This window comes from Lynx canadensis, chromosome A3 (assembly GCF_007474595.2).
Source record: "Lynx canadensis isolate LIC74 chromosome A3, mLynCan4.pri.v2, whole genome shotgun sequence".
NCBI classification, from domain to species: Eukaryota; Metazoa; Chordata; class Mammalia; order Carnivora; family Felidae; genus Lynx; species Lynx canadensis.
This window is the reverse complement of record NC_044305.1, coordinates 44617931-44639567: the sequence shown is the minus strand read 5'-3', so window position 1 is coordinate 44639567 and position 21637 is coordinate 44617931. Positions and strand designations below refer to the sequence as shown.

The 21637-nt window shown below is 44.6% G+C and overlaps 1 protein-coding gene across 5 annotated transcripts in view; it reads right to left on the bottom strand.

Moving 5' to 3' along the window:
* The window catches only part of RIN2 (Ras and Rab interactor 2), a 226817-nt gene that overhangs the window by 7354 nt on the left and 197826 nt on the right, over positions 1 to 21637 (bottom strand). For all 5 annotated transcript variants that reach the window (XM_030310181.1, XM_030310182.1, XM_030310183.1 and 2 more), the window contains 3 exons: positions 19410 to 20549; positions 4831 to 5136; positions 2854 to 2985 (listed from right to left, as the gene is read on the bottom strand). In XM_030310181.1, coding sequence (XP_030166041.1) covers positions 2854 to 2985; positions 4831 to 5136; positions 19410 to 20549 — 1578 coding nt within the window. The remainder of the gene's footprint in view (positions 1 to 2853; positions 2986 to 4830; positions 5137 to 19409; positions 20550 to 21637) is intronic.

The following is a 21637-nucleotide window of genomic DNA, read 5'->3' as shown; positions in this document are numbered from 1 at the left end:
AAAGGCTGTGTGGAGGTGTCAGCACTGGAGCTGGGACTTGGAGGCACAGTTTTAGGCAAATTTGGGAGGGCGGGGTTTTCCTTTGGATGTCATATTTTAGACTCCGCAGCTCTGAAATGTTCAGGGCACTGAGGAGAAAAGTCAAAATGCTGGAAGCACCAAGTTGACCACACTTTGAAACATGTGGATGCAATTAGAGAAAGGGTTACATTTCAGCAAAACTATAACTTTGCCACAAGAGCTGTGCACTCTAGAGGGATTCTAATGACGCCTTTTCTGTAAATGAAACTACCTGCTTAAACAGCAGAAAAGAGTTGTGGGATGCTGCCCCCAAAACCAAAGAGGGCTTTGGGCAGGCCACAGAGGGCTGGATTGGTAAGGTATGTCTTCCCCTCAGTCTGCAAAGCTTCAGCTCCCTGATGTGTAGGCCTGGTCTGTACCCACAGCCAACCCGACTGGGCCAGCCTGCTTTCCCCAGGAAAGAAGCCAACAAGCCCGAGACAGCTAACCAGAGGCAGGCTCTAGTTTAAGTATAAGCTCACCAGTTGCCCTATACTTTATCTGGATCCTTGGCTTTCTCTGACATATGATTCCTGGAGGTGAGGATAGCCACCTGCCCATCTGTCACCAACACGGTGCCCAGGGCAGTGCCTTGCTCTGGGGAAACACTGGGAAAGGTGGCAGGAAGTGGTTGTCTCAATCCCCAGGCCACACGATGTAAGCATATGTTTGTCCTAAGTATACACTGTCAGCAACAGAATGGTAATTTTCTGAGAGGGACTGACATGCCCTTTCCCTAAAAGCCCCAAGAGTCTGACATAGTCATTTCTAGAATTAAGCAGGATTAGAGCTCAAAACAACTAAAACTAGAAGAAAGCTCAGATATCTATGAAATTATAATGATAATGCAGAGAAGAAAAGAAAGCAGGGCATGGAGACTAATGTGTGCTCCTGTTGGTCCTCAGACAAAACCACACACTTTCCCCTCTCCGGTTAAATCCAAGGGCAGAGCAAATGAGGAAAGTTTCAGGCGGGATCTTGGTGGCTCATCATGGGATGTCTGGTTGCAGGGTAGTGAATACTAGTGGGGGGGGGGGTGGGGCGGGGTAAATGAGGGAGAGGTTGAAAGGGATGAAAGGAGGGGCGCCTGGGTGGCTCAGCCGACTTCGGCTCAGGTCACGATCTCGCGGTCCGTGAGTTTGAGCCCCGCGTCGGGCTCTGTGTTGACTGCTCAGAGCCTGGAGCCTATTTCAGATTCTGTGTCTCCCTCTCTCTCTGACCCTCCCCCATTCATGCTCTGTCTCTCTCTGTCTCAAAAATAAATAAATGTTAAAAAAAAAATTTGAAAGGGGTGAAAGGGGCTCATTCATACCTCTCTGGGGTGCAGGGGCAGGATGAAAAGATATCCATCACTAATCCTGAGTCAGCACTATCCCTTGAGGGGTGGGAAAGTGTACCCCGAGGTATGAGGTACACCTTGGCTTTCTTTTCAGGGAGGACAGACGCTCTGCAAATGCCAGTATGACACATTCCCTGCAGAATCCTATCAGCACATGGACCTTCCTACTGAAGGCCAGACTAAAACTCAGTGGAGAAAAGACTTAAAAAATTCTGTGCAACAATTCACTACTCAGGGTCTATCTGGACTCTCACCGGGACACATGGAAATGGATTAATGGGATTCACAATGCACAGGCCCTGATTTATTCTCCTTTAAAAAAACGAACTCACATAAGAGTCCCAGTTATTTCTGCCCTTCAAGCCTGGGCACCACAATGACAAACATCCCAATTATTTCCAGGATAAAATACCTAACTGATGTGTAAGGAGAAGGAATTTCTGTGAAGACATGTTGGGGTCGGGCAGTCGCAAGAAAGAGACTGAACTGACAAGGTATGTTGAAAGCAAACTGCCCAGTTTTACTCCACTGCATTTTATGCTAACAGTGTGCCAATATAATTTGTTATAGAGAAAATAAAATCAATGCTGTTTTCATCTTGAGAACAAAATTTTTTAAAAAGATGAAAAACAAAAGGCCAGCCTTCATCCGTCTTACTGATAGAACAGCAGGATATTTTTCTGGTGGTGAAAATATTCCCTGACAAAAGTTTATACCTTCCTTCTTCCTCAAGGAAACCACTTCTTTTTAAAAATGGCATCTTTTCCTATTGAATGATATTTTTTTTAATTGCAATTAACCAATCTCGGCAAAGTATAATTATGACCGGGTTACATTTTTAGTGGTTTTCTGACTTTTCCATATTTTCTACAATGAATATGCATTACTTTTCTAATCAGGAAAAAGTTAGCACATTCTTTTAAATCAACAAAGAAATTAAAACTATACTTAACCCTTAAGAATGCAAAAAAGCTCTCACGTGACTGCCAAGTGTGTATGGGGTTTTATCTTGGGGTGATAAAAAAACGTTTGGGGCTAAATAGTGGTGGTAGATGGCACAAGACTGTGAAGGTACTAAATGCTGATGAACCATTCACAAAACAGCTAATCTGTGGCACCTGGGTGGCTCAATCAGTTGAGAATCCAACTTTGGCTCAGGTCATGATCTCGAGGTTCATGGGTTCAAGCCCCAAGGCAGGCACTGTGTTGACACCTTGGAGCCTGGAGCCCGGATCCTGCTTGGGACTCTGTGTCTCCCTCTCTCTCTGCCCCTCCCCTGCTCTCTCTCTCTCTCTCTCTCTCTCTCTCTCTCTCTCACTCAAAAAAAAAAAAAAACATTAAAAAATTTTAAAACAGCTAATCTAATGTTATGTGATTTTCACCTCAAGAAAAACATGAAAACAAAACTGAAAAAAGACACCCCATTTCCTCCCACATCTTCAAGCAATTGTTACCTTCTCCATGTAACAGTGATGGGTCTAAGAGCTCCATCATGTACTCAATTTCAGTGTCCAGTTCCAACATGTCACACTGAGCTATGACGTAGGTCAGGACTGGCAAAAAGTCATCAGCTCCATACATCCTCCCTGGAATCAGAAGAAAGGGGAAGATGGGAATATTTTTACCAACACTTCTTTCTTTCATATCCTACGCAGACTGCTTTTTTTAGATAGCCAAGAGTCATCTGGGGAAATGTGCTATTCATAAACAGAGGTGGGTGTTTCTGGAATCCTGTGCAGCCTGTGACCCTCCTGGCTGCTCATGTTAGAGACCAATCCTAACGCACAATTTCAGAATGAAATATCTATGAGTCAAGGAACACAAGAAAGATTTCCTCCATGCTTTCATGATATGCATCAGGTTATACAATAGAACAGAGTACCTGTAAACAGTTTAACTTTCAGCAAGTAATGTTATAAAACATTTACTAAGTATCTACTCTGTTTAATCCTTTGTGAATTCTACTGTGTTCCCTGTTATTTTCTGTGCAAATCAATCATCAACATAATGACAGGACCAAACTCGGACCAGGAACAAGCTTTGCTCTGCATTCAACATAAGCACACAGTTAATTTATTTAAATGTAAAAATTCAGTATATGTTGAATAGATACATATGATTAATATATAGCAAAAAAAAATGCAGTCCTTATTGCTACTTTTCATTACAAAAGTGAGTCTCAACTCAGGGTGATTGTGCCGACACCACCCAGGGGGACTTGGCATTGTCTGGAGACATTCTTCATTGTCATGAATAGAGGGTGGGGTGCAAATGACATCCGGGATGCTGAAGAACTACATACAGGAAGCAGCCCCCACAACAGAGAATTATCCATTTTAAATGTCATTAGTGCTAAGGTTGAGACACTGTGCTTTGGAAGAACATAATCCTGTGAAGACACTATTTTTGAACTTACATAAGTGATTGTCTGAACTACAGAAAATATACTTCCTGTATGTGAACTATGTTTGCAAATTTCAGAGGTCATGTTCATATGCTATCATGACCAGCTCAGGGGCTCACATTTTAATGCCTCTGCCCAACAATGTGCAAAGCACACACACATTCCTATCTACCCAAGCAGTGGTTAATACATCCTGTGTGTTCTCTCTGCTGCTTCTCCATGAAGCAATTTTACTTAGAGGAAAAGTTGATAATCATCCATGGAATTACAACAAGCTCACTGAAGCCCTGGAACTATGCACGGTCCAGTCACTAGCCATGAATATGGCTACTTCTGCATCTCGAAGAAGTAAACTGACGAAATGTGAGGGCTTACTTTCGAACTATGTAATTCTTTTGTGAATTCAATTACATTATGTCAACTTGTAGCAAAGAAGGAAGAACCAATGAAACAGCTGTAATGAAACCACATGGTTACTGAATACTCTATGTTTGACACATGCTGGATGTAGATCATGGACACAAACCCTCATTGGCCTAAATGTAGTAATGATAAATAATTGCTAATATTTCCATCATGCTTGGGGCTACATGTGCATTGCCTCATCTAACCCCCATCTTATGAAGGACAGGGTCATATTCAGTGACAGGTATAGAAACTGCATCTTAGAAGTAGATTAAGGTAGCCAAAGCCCATAGTTAGTTAACTCATTCACAGAGTGAGGACGTGAATTCAGTCTCCAGAGACTGAATCTGCATCCACTGCCTTGAACTAAACCTTTAACAAATTGGTATCATACAAGAATCTTGTCTCCTCAACCGCTTACTTTTCTTGGTGTTACCAATCTATTGCAAGTGACCAATTTGCCAGATACCAGCCTAATACTGTGGGCTGTTTGGTGAAATCAAGAGATTGAAAGAAAGAGAAATTGGGAATCAGAAAGCCTGATGTGTCACTGGCCACATCGCCAGCCATGTCACTGGCCGTGGTGGGGAGTACAAGAAGCCTGGACTTCGGGTAGCCTCACCTGAGTTGTTCTCCATGACAGTGTAAATAAGCTTGCAGACCCTCAACAGCAGCATGACTTTCTTTTCCGGCGAATACATCTTCTGCATAGTCATGAATTTGACTTTGATTTTCTCCACATCCACAAAATCAGGGGTTGGGGCGAACACCCCCAGCTCCTGTGGGTTCCTCTGCCGCACAAGCTGCAGATTCTCCTTGAGCTGTTTCCACGAGCCGTCGGCCATATGGAAGTCCCTCAGCATGGCCTCCACGTGCCCCTTCAGGGGCTTTAAGATGCACTTGTGCATGGCTTTTTCCAGCACCACATCTGCCAAAGAAAGTGCAGCTACTGTAACCATTGTCTGAAGGAAGAAGAAATGCAAGGTCTGCTTTCTCGGAATGGACACCTGGAACTCTGCATTGGTTATAGGGCAGACAAGTTATAACTTCATACCCGCCCACCAACAAAGCTTAGCAGTGCTACTGCCCCCCACACTCCAACGTGTTTTCTGTAAAGCCAGGGAAAGCGAATCTTCCCTAATAAAGTCTTACAGTTCCTTTTGCAGGCAGTCAATACAACAAAACATATTTGTTTTAACCACTTTTACACTCCTCCTCCATGAGCACAGGTGAATATTCAAGAAGACATTCTTTTGACCCAGTCCTCCACTGATAATCCAGTTGACAGGTTAGTAAATACGTTATTTTAAAGGACAGATTTGCTAATGGGGAAGATTCAAGGGGCGCTTGAGTGGCTCAGTTGGTTGAGTGTCTGACTCTTGATTTTGGCTCAGGTCATGATCCCAGGATCGTGGGATCGAGCCCCACATCAGGTTCCATGCTGAACATGGAACCTGCTTAAGATTCTCTCTCGTTCCTTCTGCCCCTCTCCCCCACTTGCTCTCTCTCACAAATAAAAATAAAATAAAATAAAAATACAATACAATACAATACAATACAATACAATACAATACAATACAAGGAAAGATTCAAGATTTCTCAAAATATTTCCTGAGGAAATAAATTCACCTAAATACATGTGTAATCTTAGATTGAATTCTGGACCAAAAATTCTTTAAATTATTTTCAGTGTTTATCTTTATTTTTGAGACAGAGAGAGACAGAGCATGAGCGGGGGAGAGGCAGGGAGACACAGAATCAGAAGTAGGCTCCAGGCTCTGAGCTGTCAGCACAGAGCCCGACTCGGGGCTCTAACTCGTCAACTGCAAGATCATGACCCCGAGCCGAAGTCGGACGCTCAGCCAACTGAGCCACCCAGGCGCCCCTGGACCAAAAATTCTTTGTCTGCTATAAAGAGCATTGGTGGGACACCAGATGAGATCTGAATAAAATCTGCAGGTTAGGTAATACTGTGAACACTCAATCTGTGTTAATTTTACTGTATTTTTGTAACAAGATGTCTCTGCTTTTAGGAAATATGCACTGAGCATTCAGGGGCAAAGGGACACCATGTCTGCAACTAACTCTGAAATGGTTCAACGGGGGAAGGGAGGGTGTGTGTGTGTGCCTGCATGTGCGTGTAAGCAAAGAGAAAGGAGAGCAAGCATGTGACAAGGCGCTAACGTGCAGGGTATTAGAGTAAAGGGTAGACATGATTTCTTTGCATTATTTTTGCAACTTTTCTGTATGTCTGACATGATTTCAAAATAAAAATTTTAAAAACGCTGAAATGTGTTTCTGGTCAGAGTTTGGAAATACCATTAGGTGTGGAAGGCGTTATTTTCCCCCTCTTTGAATGGTTGCCCAATGAAGTCGCTTTCTTGGCTGACAGTAAAATGACCATAAATCTGGAGATCCAGCCTAAAGATGATTTATACAGTAATAATCTCTCTGCTTTTGCAACATCAGTTTTCCAATCTCAAATGTTTGTACATTCTCATCAAAGCCACCTGGGTAGCCAGACTTCATTTATGAGACTTTAAGGTGATTCCATTTTGGAAGTCCAATTTCCTTATGAAATTGGAAACCATTATCTCTCTGGCATTGGGGATTCCTGACACTGGATCAAATCACACTGCATCCAAATTATCACCTATTATTAGAAATCTAGGCCGGATGCACAAACACCAAAAACAATTTTCCCATACAGAATTAGAGCTCATGATAAAGTTAATGAGCTGCTTTCCCGAGCCCAAGTTAGTTGTTGTTGTTGTTCCTCCAAGTCCATATCCTATCCAGGAGATCTTTGTTTATTTTATTTTATTTTTTTAAGTTTATTTATTTTGAGAGAGAGAGAGAGAGAGCACAAGCAGGGGAGGGACAGAGAGAGGGAGAGAGAATCTCAAACAGGCTCCGCACTGTCAGTGCACAGCCTGATGTGGGGCTCAAACTCACAAACTGTGAGATCATGACCTGAGCTCAGATCAAGAGTTGGATGCTTAACCAACTGCACCACCCAGGCGCCCCAGGAGATCTTTGTTTAAATGTAGAGCTTTATATATCTATAGGAATCAAGATTGAAACAAAAGAGTTTATAAAGTAAGAAGAAAAACAGAACGTTTTTACTTGACATCTGGCATTGAAACAAATTACTTGGTCTTCATTGGTTATTCTGTGTTAATAAACTTGTGTGACCTAATAGCATCTTTGACTTTACCCTAAATGACCATTACATTGAAAAGCCGATAATAGCAATTCACACCAAGCATTCAGTTGGGCTAGGCTCTAAGTGCTTTATTTTATTAGCTCATCTAATTCTTACAACAACTCTCTTATTTTTGCATAATACTAATGTTATTTTACAAATGAGGAAGCAGAGATTTGGAGATGTCTAATGGCTTGCTTGAGGCTGCACAACTGTTTTCAACAATCACATTGCTTTCCAAAGTAAATGGCCTCTTAATTCTAAAGTTCAAGGTGCTTTATAAACATTCACCAGTTTAATCCTCTCTGTCTAAAGGTTACACAAGCTCCATTCATGGTTATAAGTGACCACCACTTTGTTAGAATGAGGTCACCAATGGGGGCAGAAGTCCTGCCAATCATTAATTGGGACGGTACATGAATATGGATAGAGGTATGATTCATAACAGCCTCAAACTGGAGACCATCCAAAGGCCCATCCCAACGGAATGGAGACCAGGATATATTCATACAGTGGAATCCAGAAAATGGAATTCAGAAACGGGAGATTTCAATCCATGAAAAAGAGCACACTGCAGCTCCAGACGCAACTGGATGAATCTCATAGATACGATGCTGTGTGAAAGAAGCCAGGCATAAAACAGTATCTCCTTTAGCATTTCACTTATATAAATTTCAAAAGCAGGCACAATGCATCTATGATGACAGAAGTCAGGATGGCAATTACTCCCAGGAATAAATGAAGCTGTGGGGGGACCCTCTAGGGGAATGGAAATGTTCTGTTTCTGGATCTGGGTGGAGACTACATGTATGAGCTCATACGTAAAAATCTGTTGAGCTGAGCATGTAAAACTTACACATTTTATGAATGTAAGTTACAGTAACTATGTTTAAGTCAAGCCAATGGAAAACAACTGGAGACCAGCCTGAGATTTTCACCTTGAACCCCAAGGGCAACTTCTAACTTCAGGGTGAGCCTGGTCATCTCTGAGGCAGAGCATTAACACGAATCATCTACACAAGATTCTGTGCTGTTCCTGGGGGACAACAGCAGAAATACCATTACCAGTGAGTGAGAGGGACCCTTATGCAACTCATCTTTGCCACCAAGGAAGAGACACTGGTCTTTGTGCCACAGACTCCCACCTTTAGGAATAAATGGTGCTGCAGAAATCTTTTGTTAGGAGGCTTGAAACCTGGGATTCATTGCCAAGTGCCCATTCTCTTAAAATCCAAAATGAAAAGATAAAAAAAAAAAAAAAGACCAATGTTAGTTTTTTTTTTAAGTACATTTTTTAGCGGCCATAGTTTAGAAATCAGACTGGTCTCTTTGCATTCTTTCCAGGACTTTACTCCTAACTCCCACCATCCTGAAATCCTTAACAAGCATAAAGAATAGAAAAAATAAAGTCCAAATGAGACTTGGAACCCACTGGCGTCCAACGGGGAACAGGTTCTGTTCACAAAACAAGAGGGAAAAATGATTTGGGAAAACAAAAGGAACAGAAAATCTTATAGCTCAAAAATAAAAAAAATTTAAAAAAGGAAAGAACAGATTGGTAACATCTCTCATAAATTACTACTATCTGTTGTTTTCTACTGTCTGTGGTTGTTTAAGATCCAAGAAAACAAAATCTCTTAAACCATAAGAACAAATGATACTATTCTAGATACCGCATATGCACTGTCTTTTCAAATGTTCAAACAAACCTCATGGAGGCAGGACTATTATTTGTTCATTATATATATCAGGAAACAAACCCAAAGAGCTCAATCCCACATAGCTAGCAAGAAAGGGAGCCAAGATTTGAACCCAAGGGATCTGGTTATGTCAATTGCATGTATCCACAAGCGAAGAAACGAGCATATAAACAACAATACTAGAGAACTGTTTGAGCTACAATGTTTTGAATATTCAAAACCAATTGTTAGGTGAATGATCAAAACTGGAAGCAAATTTTTGGAAAATATTTATAGACAGATCCTTTCAATTGTTCCCAAAGTTCAGGCACAAGCAGGAAATGGTAAAGAGAATGGCAGGGGCTTAGATACTCCTTGCCTTAGGGTGAGCTGATGCAGTCATTTATAGGAAGCATTCAATGTGTTAGCCTCTAGTGCTGTGAAGTGATCACTCCTCTATTAGGAATGGAAGACAGAAGCCCTGTCTCTGTTGCTTCACTCTGACCAACAGCACAGATTCCAGAGAAGGCCAGAGATCAGACAGGGAACCATCACAAGACTGGCTCATGTATCAGCTTGGTTTGAGTACTTTCTGCTTACCCACTGCTGCCTAAGGGGAAGTGAGAGTCTGGGAGGTTAAGGTAAAGTCCAGAGAAGGCACATGTCTTAGAAAGAACACTAGGAACATGAAGCCTGGCAGCCAGCCCAGCTCTATCTTTCTAAGCAACTTTGGCCAAATTGGTTCACCTCTCTGCCATTGACTCGAACTTCTGAATTGCCATCCAAATCACTGCCCATGGGAGGCAAGACAGAACTAGCACCCTGAGTGATGGCCAAAACAAAACAAAATAATAACTGACATTCTCCGGGGAATTCTAACAGTACCCAGAATCTAAACAAAATAGGTTGCAACCTATAGTTAGTTGACAAAGATAGAAGATGAGGTCACATGGACTCTTGGTTTACTTGGTTTCTAGCATTCTGATTATTTATTTCTTTAAAAGGAAAGTGACAGAAAGAGAAGCTAATGTTTGAAATCTCAAATTGTGAAGTTACACATACATAATTGCCAAAGTGTGCCGAGTTTCCTCTGTGCTGTTCTTACTCCCAGGGGGCTCTATGTGTGTCCCTGTTGTAATGTTAACCCCCATCCCAGCCCCAAGAATCAGGAGCCAGTGACACCCTCATCGTGCAGATGCACAGGTGGCTTAGAAGTCAAATGACTCTCCCAGAGTCGTGGGGATGAAATGCAAGCCTGTCGCTGTTGCCAACAAGCCAGGTGGCACAACGGGCCTCCCTCCATCGAGAACAGCAAGACGAGTTTGATATTTTCTTTATGTGCTAACATATCTTCCTTTGACTGTTTAATTGGATTAAAGATTAGAGCTGACATTGACCAGGTGCTGGAGTGTTCCAAGCACTGTTACGCACTTCCTATGGATTTAAACAACTGTTTGGCTTAAATGAGTATAGAATCCATATTTGTTTTAGCTTGGGTTCTCCCAGAAGCCAACCTTGAGACAAGGACTCAAGTATGAGTGGTTCATCTGGGAGGTGAGCCCAGGAAGCACTGGCAGCAGACAAGGGGAATGAGATGGGAGAGGAGGCAGCCAACATTATGTGCTTTATTAGTAATTGTAATCCAGTTATTACTGGGGGCAGCTGGAGCTCCACCAGCTCAACCCTGCTGGAAGTCCAAGGCATGGTGTAGAGCAAGCCTCAGGGCTGTCCCACCAGAGGGGAGGCAGCTGGGGTATTTATACACCTGTTCCTATCAGGCTCCTGGACAGCAGAGAGGGCATTAATTTCCCAGTCTTTCCAACTGCCCTGGACAAGGGCTCTGGTGGCATGAGAAAGTGTCAGGCAAAATGTCACAGGCACCAGGAGTTGGAAATCAAACAGGTAAGTGAGTGTCAGTGGGGCAGGCAGAGTGATGTCTGGTTCATGTTACATATGAAGAAACAGAGGCACAGAGATGTTAAGACATATGATCAAGTATGCACAGCTCAGCAGCAGCAGAGCTGGGACTTCAAACCCAATAGTCCAGCCTGAGCATGTGCTCTGAACCACCACATGCCTTCTGCCTTTCAGCTGAGAAATTTATCCATCCTGTCTTAGCAGAGCTGGGATGTGATGCCCCATAGCCACAAGAGAACTTTGCTAATCCTCTGTACAAACTACTCATAAAAAGCAGACCACCTGGTGTTCAAGTGTCTCTTGGGTTACATGTGAAGTCCAAATGAGCCATTTCTACTTTGTGACCTTGAGAGAAGAAGGTGACCTTTCAGGGCCTCAGCTTCCTCATCTGCAAAATGGGATCACTCACAGCCTCCCAGTGGGATTGTTGTGAGGATAAAGTGAGATCCCACTCGGTGAGCATTTCATATGCACCTGTCACCTCATAAATGGGCAAGAATCATTGGCTCCCTCTTTCCTTTTGAATGTGGCTTTGGAATAGGGACACCAGGTTTAGCGATTCATGCCCATTTGGGTTTGTTTTCTTCTGTGTTAACTGTGGTTTACTTGGTTTGAAATGAGAACCAAAAGTGCTTTGATAAATTAATTGAGAAGCTGCCTGGTTTCCTGTACATCTTTCTCTCTCTTGTGCCTTCTTACTTTTCCTCAGACCCTCCCACCCATAGGTACAAAGGCAGAAGATCTGAAGCCCCTGGGTTTTCCTGCCCTGAATTTGCTGGTGTTTTGTCACAGCCCCACTGTGTCCCCACCTAACAGCTCAAACTCACAGATAAGCTGAACATCTTGGGCAGTGGTATGTCTTTCGGAGCAAGAGGAAGTGAGAGGTGGAGAGCCCCCACAGCCCCATTTTAGATGAGGAATCATGAGGGATGAAGGGTGGATTCGGTTCATTGCTGACAGGTTCTGGTCTACTAATTGTGAAGGCCTGTGTCACACTGCTGTCCCTACTCTGCGTCTGTCTATCCAGGTCTCTGACATCCTAGCTTGTCACACTGGCACACAGGTGTTTATGGACAGGTCTGATTCGATTGGTTGGTACTTGGGCTCCAGAGATCGTTAAAGAGTTTGACTCTTACCCTGCTTGGGATGAGTTTTCTAAAATGCTTTTCACCACCTTAAAGACTCAGGCAGCTTCCGTGGGAGCACCCCTGCTTTGCCCTCCCTTCTTCATTCCATGTTCTCACTGAAGACAACAGTATTGCAGCCCTCTGTGCCTCTGTGCCTCTGTGCCTCTCCACATGCTGTTCCCTGTGGCCGGTGGGCTCCTCGCCTTTCCCAACATGGATGGATTCCCGTGCAGCCTTGCCTGTCCACCTCCTCCCCACACCCTGGGTCCTTGGAGTTCTCTGTTGCCTCTACTGTGGCATAGAGCAAACTAGACCTCTCTCCTGTGAACACCAGACCTGATGGTTGGTTGTCAGGTGAGCCAGCTGCAGTCCCTAGCTAGAGGCCCACAGGTAGCAGGTACTCCAAAAGTGACTTCTGAATTGAATTGAATTCACTGAATTGAATTGAATTCACCCTTCCTTTGGGTGGCTACATGAAAATTATGCTTCTTTTCTCCTTACCCCTGCAGAATATAGGAAGCATGACTCTGGCAATGAAGCCATCCCCCAGGTGTGGGGCAGCCAGCCCCATCCCTGCAGGGGTCTCCTGTTGCCCTGCAGGGGTGTTCTCTAATCCGGGTTTGCTTTACATATGTGAGCAATGCATGCTTCAGCCCATAAACAATAAATAATAAAGGATGTTTTATCATTTACAGGAAGGTCCCCCCAGCCCAGCAGAGATGGCACCAAAATAAAGATGGCAAGCTGTGGGGTGGTGATTCCCTTAGGTTTTTGTTCATTTTTAAAAAAAAATTTTTTTTTCTTTATTTATTCTTGAGAGAGAGACAGGGTGTGAGCAGGGGAGGAGCATAGAGAGGAGACACAGAATCCGAAGCAGGCTCCAGGCTCTGAGCTGTCAGCACAGAGACGGATGTGGGGCTCAAACTCACGAACCACGAGATCATGACCTGAGCCGAAGTTGGACGCTCAACCGACTGAGCCACCCAGGTGCCCCAGGTGTTTGTTCATTTTGATGGGCTTCAAGGAAAGGCATTATGCAAAAATATAGGTAATGGTTTATGCATAGAATCTGTCCGACTGATTTCAGTACCTTCTAGTAAAGGGCCAGCAAAAACAAAAGCAGTGGAGAAGAGCCCAATCTTCCTTACTAAAAAATTCTAAATAATTGATGCAGCTCCTCTGGCCTTGGGGAGGTAGAGCTGAATTCTAACCTCATCCCTTGGGTGTGGACAGTGCTTAGTGTCCTGCTCCTGCAGAATAGAGTATGGAGGGAAGGGAAAGGGCTGGCATTTAATTTTACAGAGCAGAACTTGATCTAGGGTAAGTCTTGTGGAGAGCAGGCACCCCCTGGTAGGGTGACTTCACCACTGTGGTCTTCTTCTCTCCTCATAAAATGGCCCCAAAAGGCAGTGTAGCCACCCTGGGTGGTGTGAAAAGCTCTCCAGATGAGTTGGTTCACTCCCACTTGTTACCCCCGCTTGACCTTGCTAAGCTTTTGTTTCCTCATCTCTAAAAATGAGGTTAATAAATGGGACCCCAAGGCATTAAGGGGATTTAAGGGGATTCTCTGCATAAAAGTGCTCCATAAACCCTCAAGAACCACACACCGGCGAGGGATTAGGGGGACTTTCACTTGCTTCTATTAAAAACACAGTATGCATTTAACACATACTCTTGGCCTTGACAAAAGGAGGCAGGCTATGAGTTCTGGTTTCTAAAAAGAAGCCCCAGGGCTTGGACAGTAAGTAAGAGTCTCCAAAGTGGACACCGTCCTCTGAGAGGTAAGGTGGAGCGTGCTACTGTACTGGCCTGTTCTCTGTAGACAGACTGGGTAAGCGAGGCTAGCCTGGGGGTGGGTCCCCGGATGGTGAGGGCTCAGTCTACATAGTAAGACAGCCAATCAGGGCATCCTGTTGGTGGGAGTGGAGTAGTGGAAGACATGTCCAAGCCTCAAAGATTCTGATGCCTCCATTTCAATCAATGTAGCCTCTCAAGTGTCCCCTTGTTCATGCACTCAATTACTGTAAGATTCTTTTGCCTGATGATGTTTCCTGCCTGGGAAGTACTGATCTCTCTCTGGAAGATTCTCAGGACATAGTCAGAAAACACTCCAGCACAGACATCTCCATGAACCTTATTTTGTGATGCCATCTCAGTTCCCATGTTGCTAACGGTGGGAATTACTGAGGGTATCAGTACCCCTGCACAGAGTATTATGGAGTTGGAGACTCCTGACACAGATCCTTAACTCCAGAGTTGTGACCCTTCTTTTAGTTGATATAATTAACCCAATTTTCGATGCCCTAAGGTAAAAATGTACAACAAAATATGCCCCATGGAAAAAAAGAGGTACTTCCTGCTGGGGTCTTACATTTAAACTAATTTTCAAAACTAATACAGACATTCTTTTTACATGTTCCAAGAGGTCAATCTTTCTCCTTTCTCTCTATCCTTTGCTAACTGTGTAAGGACATTCACTCCATGCAGGAGATATGGTCACATGTTCTAGATCAGAAGTCAGACTTGAGGTTCTAATCAACTTGGCATCAATATGCCACTCTGGTGGCTCTTCAACTGAAAAAGAGGGGCACCTGGGTGACTCCGTCAGTTGAGCATCTGGTTCTTGATTTTGACTCAGGTCATGATCCCAGGGTCGTGGGATTGAGCATCGCGTCTGGCTCCATGATAAGGGGGAGCCTGCTTAGGATTCTCTCTCTCTTCCTTTGCCCCTCTCCCTCACTTGTGCCTTCCCTCTCTAAAATAAAAGTATAAGAATTAAAATTAAAAAATTAAAAAGAGCAGATAATAACTCCAGGGCTTGAACCAAACTGTGAATTAAAAATTAAAAAAACAAGAGGCACCTGGGTGGCTCAGTTGGTTCAGCATCCAACTCTTGGTTTCAGCTCAGGTCATAACATCATGGTTCATGAGTTCAAGTCTCACATCAGGCTCTGCACTGACAGTGTGGAGCCTGCTTGGGATTCTCTCTCTCTCTCTCTCTCTCTCTCTCTCTCTGCCCCTCCCCATTCACTATCTCTGTCTCTCTCAAAATAAATAATTAAACAAAATAAAAATTAAAAAACAAATCACACTAGATATTGAAGCTTGAGACAGATTCATGAAGCAAAGTAGTTGTAATTGTTTAACTCCTAGAGAGTTACTTCAAACCCCCTTTCTTATTCTGCTATGCTCACTTTTCAGTATTGTTTCTCTATTTAAAAAAAATCACATGAATATAAATTGAATTTAAAGATGCTTTTTCTTCAAACAATTAAAGTGCTCTTTAGAGAAAATACATGTTTTACTATATAGCAATTAAATAAAGCATAACCGTTATTGTCCTGGGTTTGTTTTTTTTTTTTTTTTTTTTTTTTTTTTTTTTTTGTTATTGACTTAGGAATACAAACACCTGGGGTGTTTTTGTTGTTGACAGTTGGTGGTGGGTTGTTTGAATGAAATAACAAATTTGGGATTATTGAGATTTTTGGAGTTGGACACACTTTGTTTTTCTTGACACAAAACTTGAAAACAGAGGGCTTTCCCAAGATTAACGTCAAATCAGATATAAAAGTTCTTTTACTTGAATAAAATCAAAATGCTAACCACAAAAATGTACCAAGTTCTGCAGAGTGGAGATTTCACGATCAGAAATTCTGAACTAATCTCTCCCATTGGTTGAAAACGACTGAAGCAAGAGTGGTACCATGTGGGAGCTCACCAATGAGGAACACATGTTGGAGTAATGAGTAATGTCATACCCTATCTACACTTGACACACCAGTAATGAGTATATCTCACTGTCAATGAAGTTACTGATCCCAGGGCTTTCTAGTAAGACCTGAAACTATGTGCACTTTTTGTTAAAGCATCTGTTTGTCCTTTCATGTACCGCTTTGTGGGGGTGGGGGAGTGAGGGTGAGTGGAGAGCTATCCAGAAGGGAAACCATATGTGGCCCTGGAATGAACAGAGACCTGACTTCCCTGGGAGCCCACCACGTCTCCCCCTCATTGGCTTCGTTCTCCAACCAGGAGAGCGAAGCTGATGTCAATCAACCAATATTTATCAAAGAACCTCTAAAAGTCAGGGCTTTTGGGTGAGAGTACTTTAAAGAGTAGTCTAAACAGGATGCAACTTTTCCATAATAGGACACAAGCATTTAGAGTGGCAGGGTGTGTGTGTGTGTGTGTGTGTGTGTGTGTGTGTGTTTTGAGACTGACTTATTTATCATTTTATCCTTATCTAGAAAGTGCCGATTTAAAGGGTTGGGACAAGAATATATGGATAAAGTGGCACTGGGTGAGAGCTACTTAGTGTCTTCCTTGGCTTTTCTCTAGGCAACTGAAGAACCACTCTCTGAAGAAGAGAGATTAGCAACATCTCCATATACTACGTGTATACATGCATGCATTCGTATGGTCATTTTTCACATGTGAACGACAGCTCTAATTCTACATGGGTTAAGCCAGTGAAATGCCTCCTCCAGCTTCCTTGATTCTGGGATGGTCATTCTGTAAATGCAGGTTTTAAATGTAAATTCTCACCTCCTAGTTCAGAGCTATCATCTTCAGAAGTTGTGGGAAAGGAGGACAGGACCAGACTGGCATTCTTGAAAAGCCTTAGGAGTGTTAGTAGACACCTGTTCAGAACCATCTTGAGGCTTGGTATTCCAGAGATGGCATTCAAAGTGAATCCATTTGGAGTGAATACATTAAAAGTGAATTACTTTCCTCCAGTAAGTGAGATATGGTGGGAATAAGCAAACAATGGAGGAAAGATCTGGGTTGAATCCAAGCTACCCTACTAACCAGCAGTCACTACAAGTCACTTTTTACATCATGGCCTCTGCTCTTGAATTTGCAAAACATGAACAATATTTACATAAATGTACGAACCTTGATTTGGTTACAAGGCTCAAAGGAGTGATTATATTAACAAGTCTATAGTAAACCAATGAGCACTTCATTTATGACTATGTAAAACAATTAGATAAGTCCACTTTTTTGTCAGAGTCCTAAACTAGTAACTTACATATTTAAAGGGATCAGTTTTCTGATCCTTAGGGTCACCTCTTTCTCTGCATTTGAACTAGTGTTGAGTTTCTCAGGTTAACCTCTGCTCTGGTTTACCTTTCTCTTAATTTTAAAAGCCCAACAACACATTTATTGTACTTTCAAAACTGAATGATGCTTTCATTGGGGAAGCAACATGTGATGAAGTTCCTGCTTTACTGCAAAAGTTTAAAAAACCAAAACAAACAAGCCAATAAAAAAGTGGGGCAATGCTTAGTTGGCCACACCCACACCTCCATACAAAATTTTAGTCTGAGCTGCCTCAACAAAGGGCTAGCCTACTCTTCCAAATGCTGCACCTGCTGGTTACTAGCTGGTGTGGCCCCTGGGACAAAGGGCTCCACCTGGCAAAGTCCTGCATTCTCCACTCCACAGGGGATGCTGGTGCCTGTTTCACCAGGGCGAGGTCAGGACACGCTTACATCACTTGGACAGAATCCTGGCTCCTATTAGAGCCTCCATAGATGTCAACATCCCTTCTTGTCATGACTTTAGATTTTAAATTAAACGCTGCATCTGTCCAGAGCAGCAAAGTGTATGTTTGTTTTTGGAGAAAATGAACGCTTGTGCTCTGGGAGCAAATATCATATCCGAACTTCACTTTAAAAGAAGCCACTGGGGACCAGTACTTTGGTTGGTGCTTACAATCTCAGCGGGAAGGAAAGAGAGGAAGGGAAGGAAGGGATGACCCTTGTTCCCTGGGGAGCCTTGTCTCTGTGGGCTGGTTGGCGCTGGGGCCACATAACTCAGGGCTGACATCAGCGCCTGCCTGGCTCCCCCCACCGGACACCCCCAGAGGAAGCTTCTCATGAAGGTTCAGAGTCCCTGTTAATATTGCATCTGAACTGGTCTCCCCTGAGAGGTGGGCTCTGGTGGGATGGGACAGGATGGCCTGGGTGCCTATTCTGCCTTCCCCTAGAAACCTTTTTCAGTTCCAAGCACACCACAAGGGCACATTCCTTCCAGACTCTCTCCTCAGCAACACCCAGCTCTAACCCCGCCCCATCAACCAGGCTCAAACCCCGAGAAAACAAACAAGGCTTTGATTCCTTTGTGAGAAAATCAAAGAGCTGCTGAAACTCACTTAAAGGAGAAAGAGACAGAGACAGAGACAGAGACAGAGAGAGAGAGAGAGTCCACTCTCTACCACATACTGTTTACTACTTTCAACAAACAGACCCAATCAGAAAGAAGAAATCTGGGTTTAGCTTTATGAACTGCCTGGAAATAATTTGGTAGCTCTTTCGGCTGTGGCTGCCCAGTGAACGAGCCACACTGAAATTAGCCCTTTAGAAAGAATCTTCTGAAATTAATAAAGAAAAAAAAATCCTTGCAACACTCTTACCCTGGAAAAAAGATGCCTTGCCAAATTCAAATTTTTCTTGGCCAAAGTAACTATTAACAATTCAGCCCTTCGATGAGGTTATAAAGAAAATATTTCCCCTTGACTTTGGAGAAAACACCTTTCATGTGACCTCCAAATATGTTACTTATTTGAAAGGTACACAAACTTGTCTTTTTTTTTTTTTTTTTTTCAAGTTACTCCCAAACCATGCCACTTAAGGAATTCGCTGGCATCAGAAAGAAGCCAGCAAGGCGGTTACCCTTTTGGGAGAAGGGTGACAGGGTGGTGGTCCCAGGGGGGCTTCTGGTTGTGGGTTCTGTCGTGCTTACTGAGCTCTCACTTGTCACAAGGTGTGTTCACTGCGGACACTCCTCCAGCTGCACACCCGTGATGTCTGCACTCTTCTGAACATACACTGTACCTCAATGAAAAGTGTACTTCCCAAACAAAGCAGAAGAAAACACTCTGTCAGAAGACAGCACACATACCTTTCCAGGCATGCACTGCCTGCAGGATGCCCTTTCAGGAAACACTCAGCACACACAGCACAAGACCAGGTGGGCAATTGGACCCTCGGAAGGCAAATTCTACCCCTGAGCAGAACCGCTCTGAGGTTCCCATCAGGGGCTCCTTGAAAACTAGCCCGGCAGGTAGCAGGCAGGTAGCAGGAGTCAGGTATAAGGTGAGGTCTGCTTTGAGAAGCTCAGGTCCCATTCAAATGGGTGGAGGGGGTGGAGTGTGTTGTTTTGAACTCCAGAGAAAACTTCATCCAAGATCACTGCCATCGGACACAGTGTCCTGTGAGGTTACAGTAGTTTTATGTTTAAAAAGAAAAAAAAAGGCAAAGTGGGGACTTACCGATTTGGTCTTCGGGGATCAGCGACTCGATGGGGGGGTCCAGCTCTGAGCTCTGAGACAGATAGTTCTTCACCTGGGTCATGAACTGCCGGATGGTCTGCAGCATGTCCGTGCTGGACACGTGGCACTCCTTGTTCTCCTGCAGAAAGCTCACGTAGTCCTGCACCAGGCAGCCGAAATAGGTGCACTTGTCCCGGGACAGCTCGGCGATCCTCCTGACCATGCGCTTCTCGGGGGTCATGAAGGAGCTGAACACCCCGCTCATCTTGCGCAGCTGGGACTTGACGAGCTTGGGCAGCACGAAGGAGCTGTTCCTCTTCTTTTTGGACTTGACAGGGGGGGCCATGGTCTCCTGGTCGCTCTCCTCTTCGCAGTCCTCCAGGCTGCTGTTGGTGTCCGCCTCGTAGCCAAACAGGGGCATGCTGCGGTCGAACTCCAGCGAGTCGGAGGAGGAAGTGGAAATGCTCATGTCGCTCAGCCTCTGTCTGCCTCCATGCCACGGGGGCCGTGATTCAGGGCCGGCGGCCCTTGTGCAATCCTCCGGAGGCTCCGCAGGCGGGGCCCCACCTGGCCCGCCAGCTGTGCCCGGCCCCGGCTCCCCCGGCTCCCGCTCCTGGCCGGGACGAGGCCGGCCGCCGGTCAAGGTCTTTACGCTGCCTTCTGCCTCGAGAAAAGAAGCCTGCTTCTTCAGCCGGGGTGGAGGGATGGGGGTTGGTTTCGTTCCAAGCAGAGCTACGTTCCCATGTTTGTTATGGTTGACTGTTTCTGGCATGCTCGCCTGGGTTTCAGTCCTGGACAGCTGAGGGCTTGTGTGGAGACTATTAATAGCGGGTGGCGGGGGCCTGGGTGGGGGGGACCGAGGCCTCTCGGTGCCATTCGCGTTGGGAGTCCTTGTGCAGGGCCGTTTCAGGCCTCCACTGAGGTCCTGGCTGTGCACTTTCAAGAAAAGAGGATTAATAAAACACAGGGCTCCGTTGGTCTGGCTGCACTCCAGCTCCGAAGGCGTCCTGGTTTTTATAGAATGCACTCCATTTATAAGGCAGAGCTGACGAGAGGCAGGACAAACACCGTCTGAGGAGAGAGGCCTATGGGGAGGTGGAGGGTTTGGGGGTTTGTTGTCAGCTGGAGAGCTCCAAAAATCTGAAAGTCATTATCAGTGAACACAAGAATGTAAATACAGTACTCTTGGGCCATTCCTTCACAAATTAAAAAAAGCACACTTGCATGACAACACACGTCTTTCAAGGGGGAGGTGCCACACTTGAGTGTTTTTTTTCTTTTTCTTTTTTGCTTGGACTGCATTCCCTTTACTGGAAAGGGTGGAAATGCTGCCAGGCCCAGCTGTGGGCTCACAGGAAGGCTCAAGGGGCTTTTCACCTTCAGAGCCCTTGAGAAATGGCTTGGCCAACATACAAAGCCAGCCCAGCCTTTGCACAGGTAAGGAAAGAAAGAATTGGAATTGTTACAGTGTAAGCCTGGAAAGGACCACGGAGCTCCCGGACACGCTTAACAAAAACTGAGTCTCCTCGCAAAGCAAGCCACCCTTCCCAATCTACTTCTCCTGGAGGTGCCCTCCGTGGAGGACCTGGCAGTTCCCCTTTAATGGGCAGGACCAGCAGCTGGGCCTGGGGGATGTTACACAATCTGCTTAGGGTTTTACACGTTCAGCATTAAAACCCCAAACAGAGGAAAAATACACTCATGGAACCCATCAGCAGAAAAAAAAAGGACAGCAGGCCGATGCAAATGCTAAGTGCAAGTTCAACCGTTTATCTTAGTGGTTAGCTGCCCGTACTCTGCAAATCCTAGCCCTTCTCACCGTGGCTTACACACCCAACACTCTTTGGCACAGCGCACATGGCTTACTGCAGCTGTCTGTATGGCCCATGTCACCTACACATGGGGCTCAGTTTTCCGCACGAATCCAGGGAGGCAGTGGTGGTGATAAATGTTACCTGCTGCTAATTTCCATTTGGAACAGGTTTATTCTCTCTCTATAGCTCTGCCTTGTGGTGTTTGCCTAAAATGTATTTTTTTTCCCCTATGGGCCCAGAATGGCTGATCATGGCGGACAGCAAGGAGGCTGACGTTGGGAGTCCTTGCCCTGCCCTCTCTGTTATAAACATGCTTGATATTGTGGCCCAGTCACCTGCTCTTCCTCTCCTCTTTGCTCTGTGTCGTCCAACACAAGAGCCAATGGTCACCTGTGGCTAGTGAGCCAACGCGAC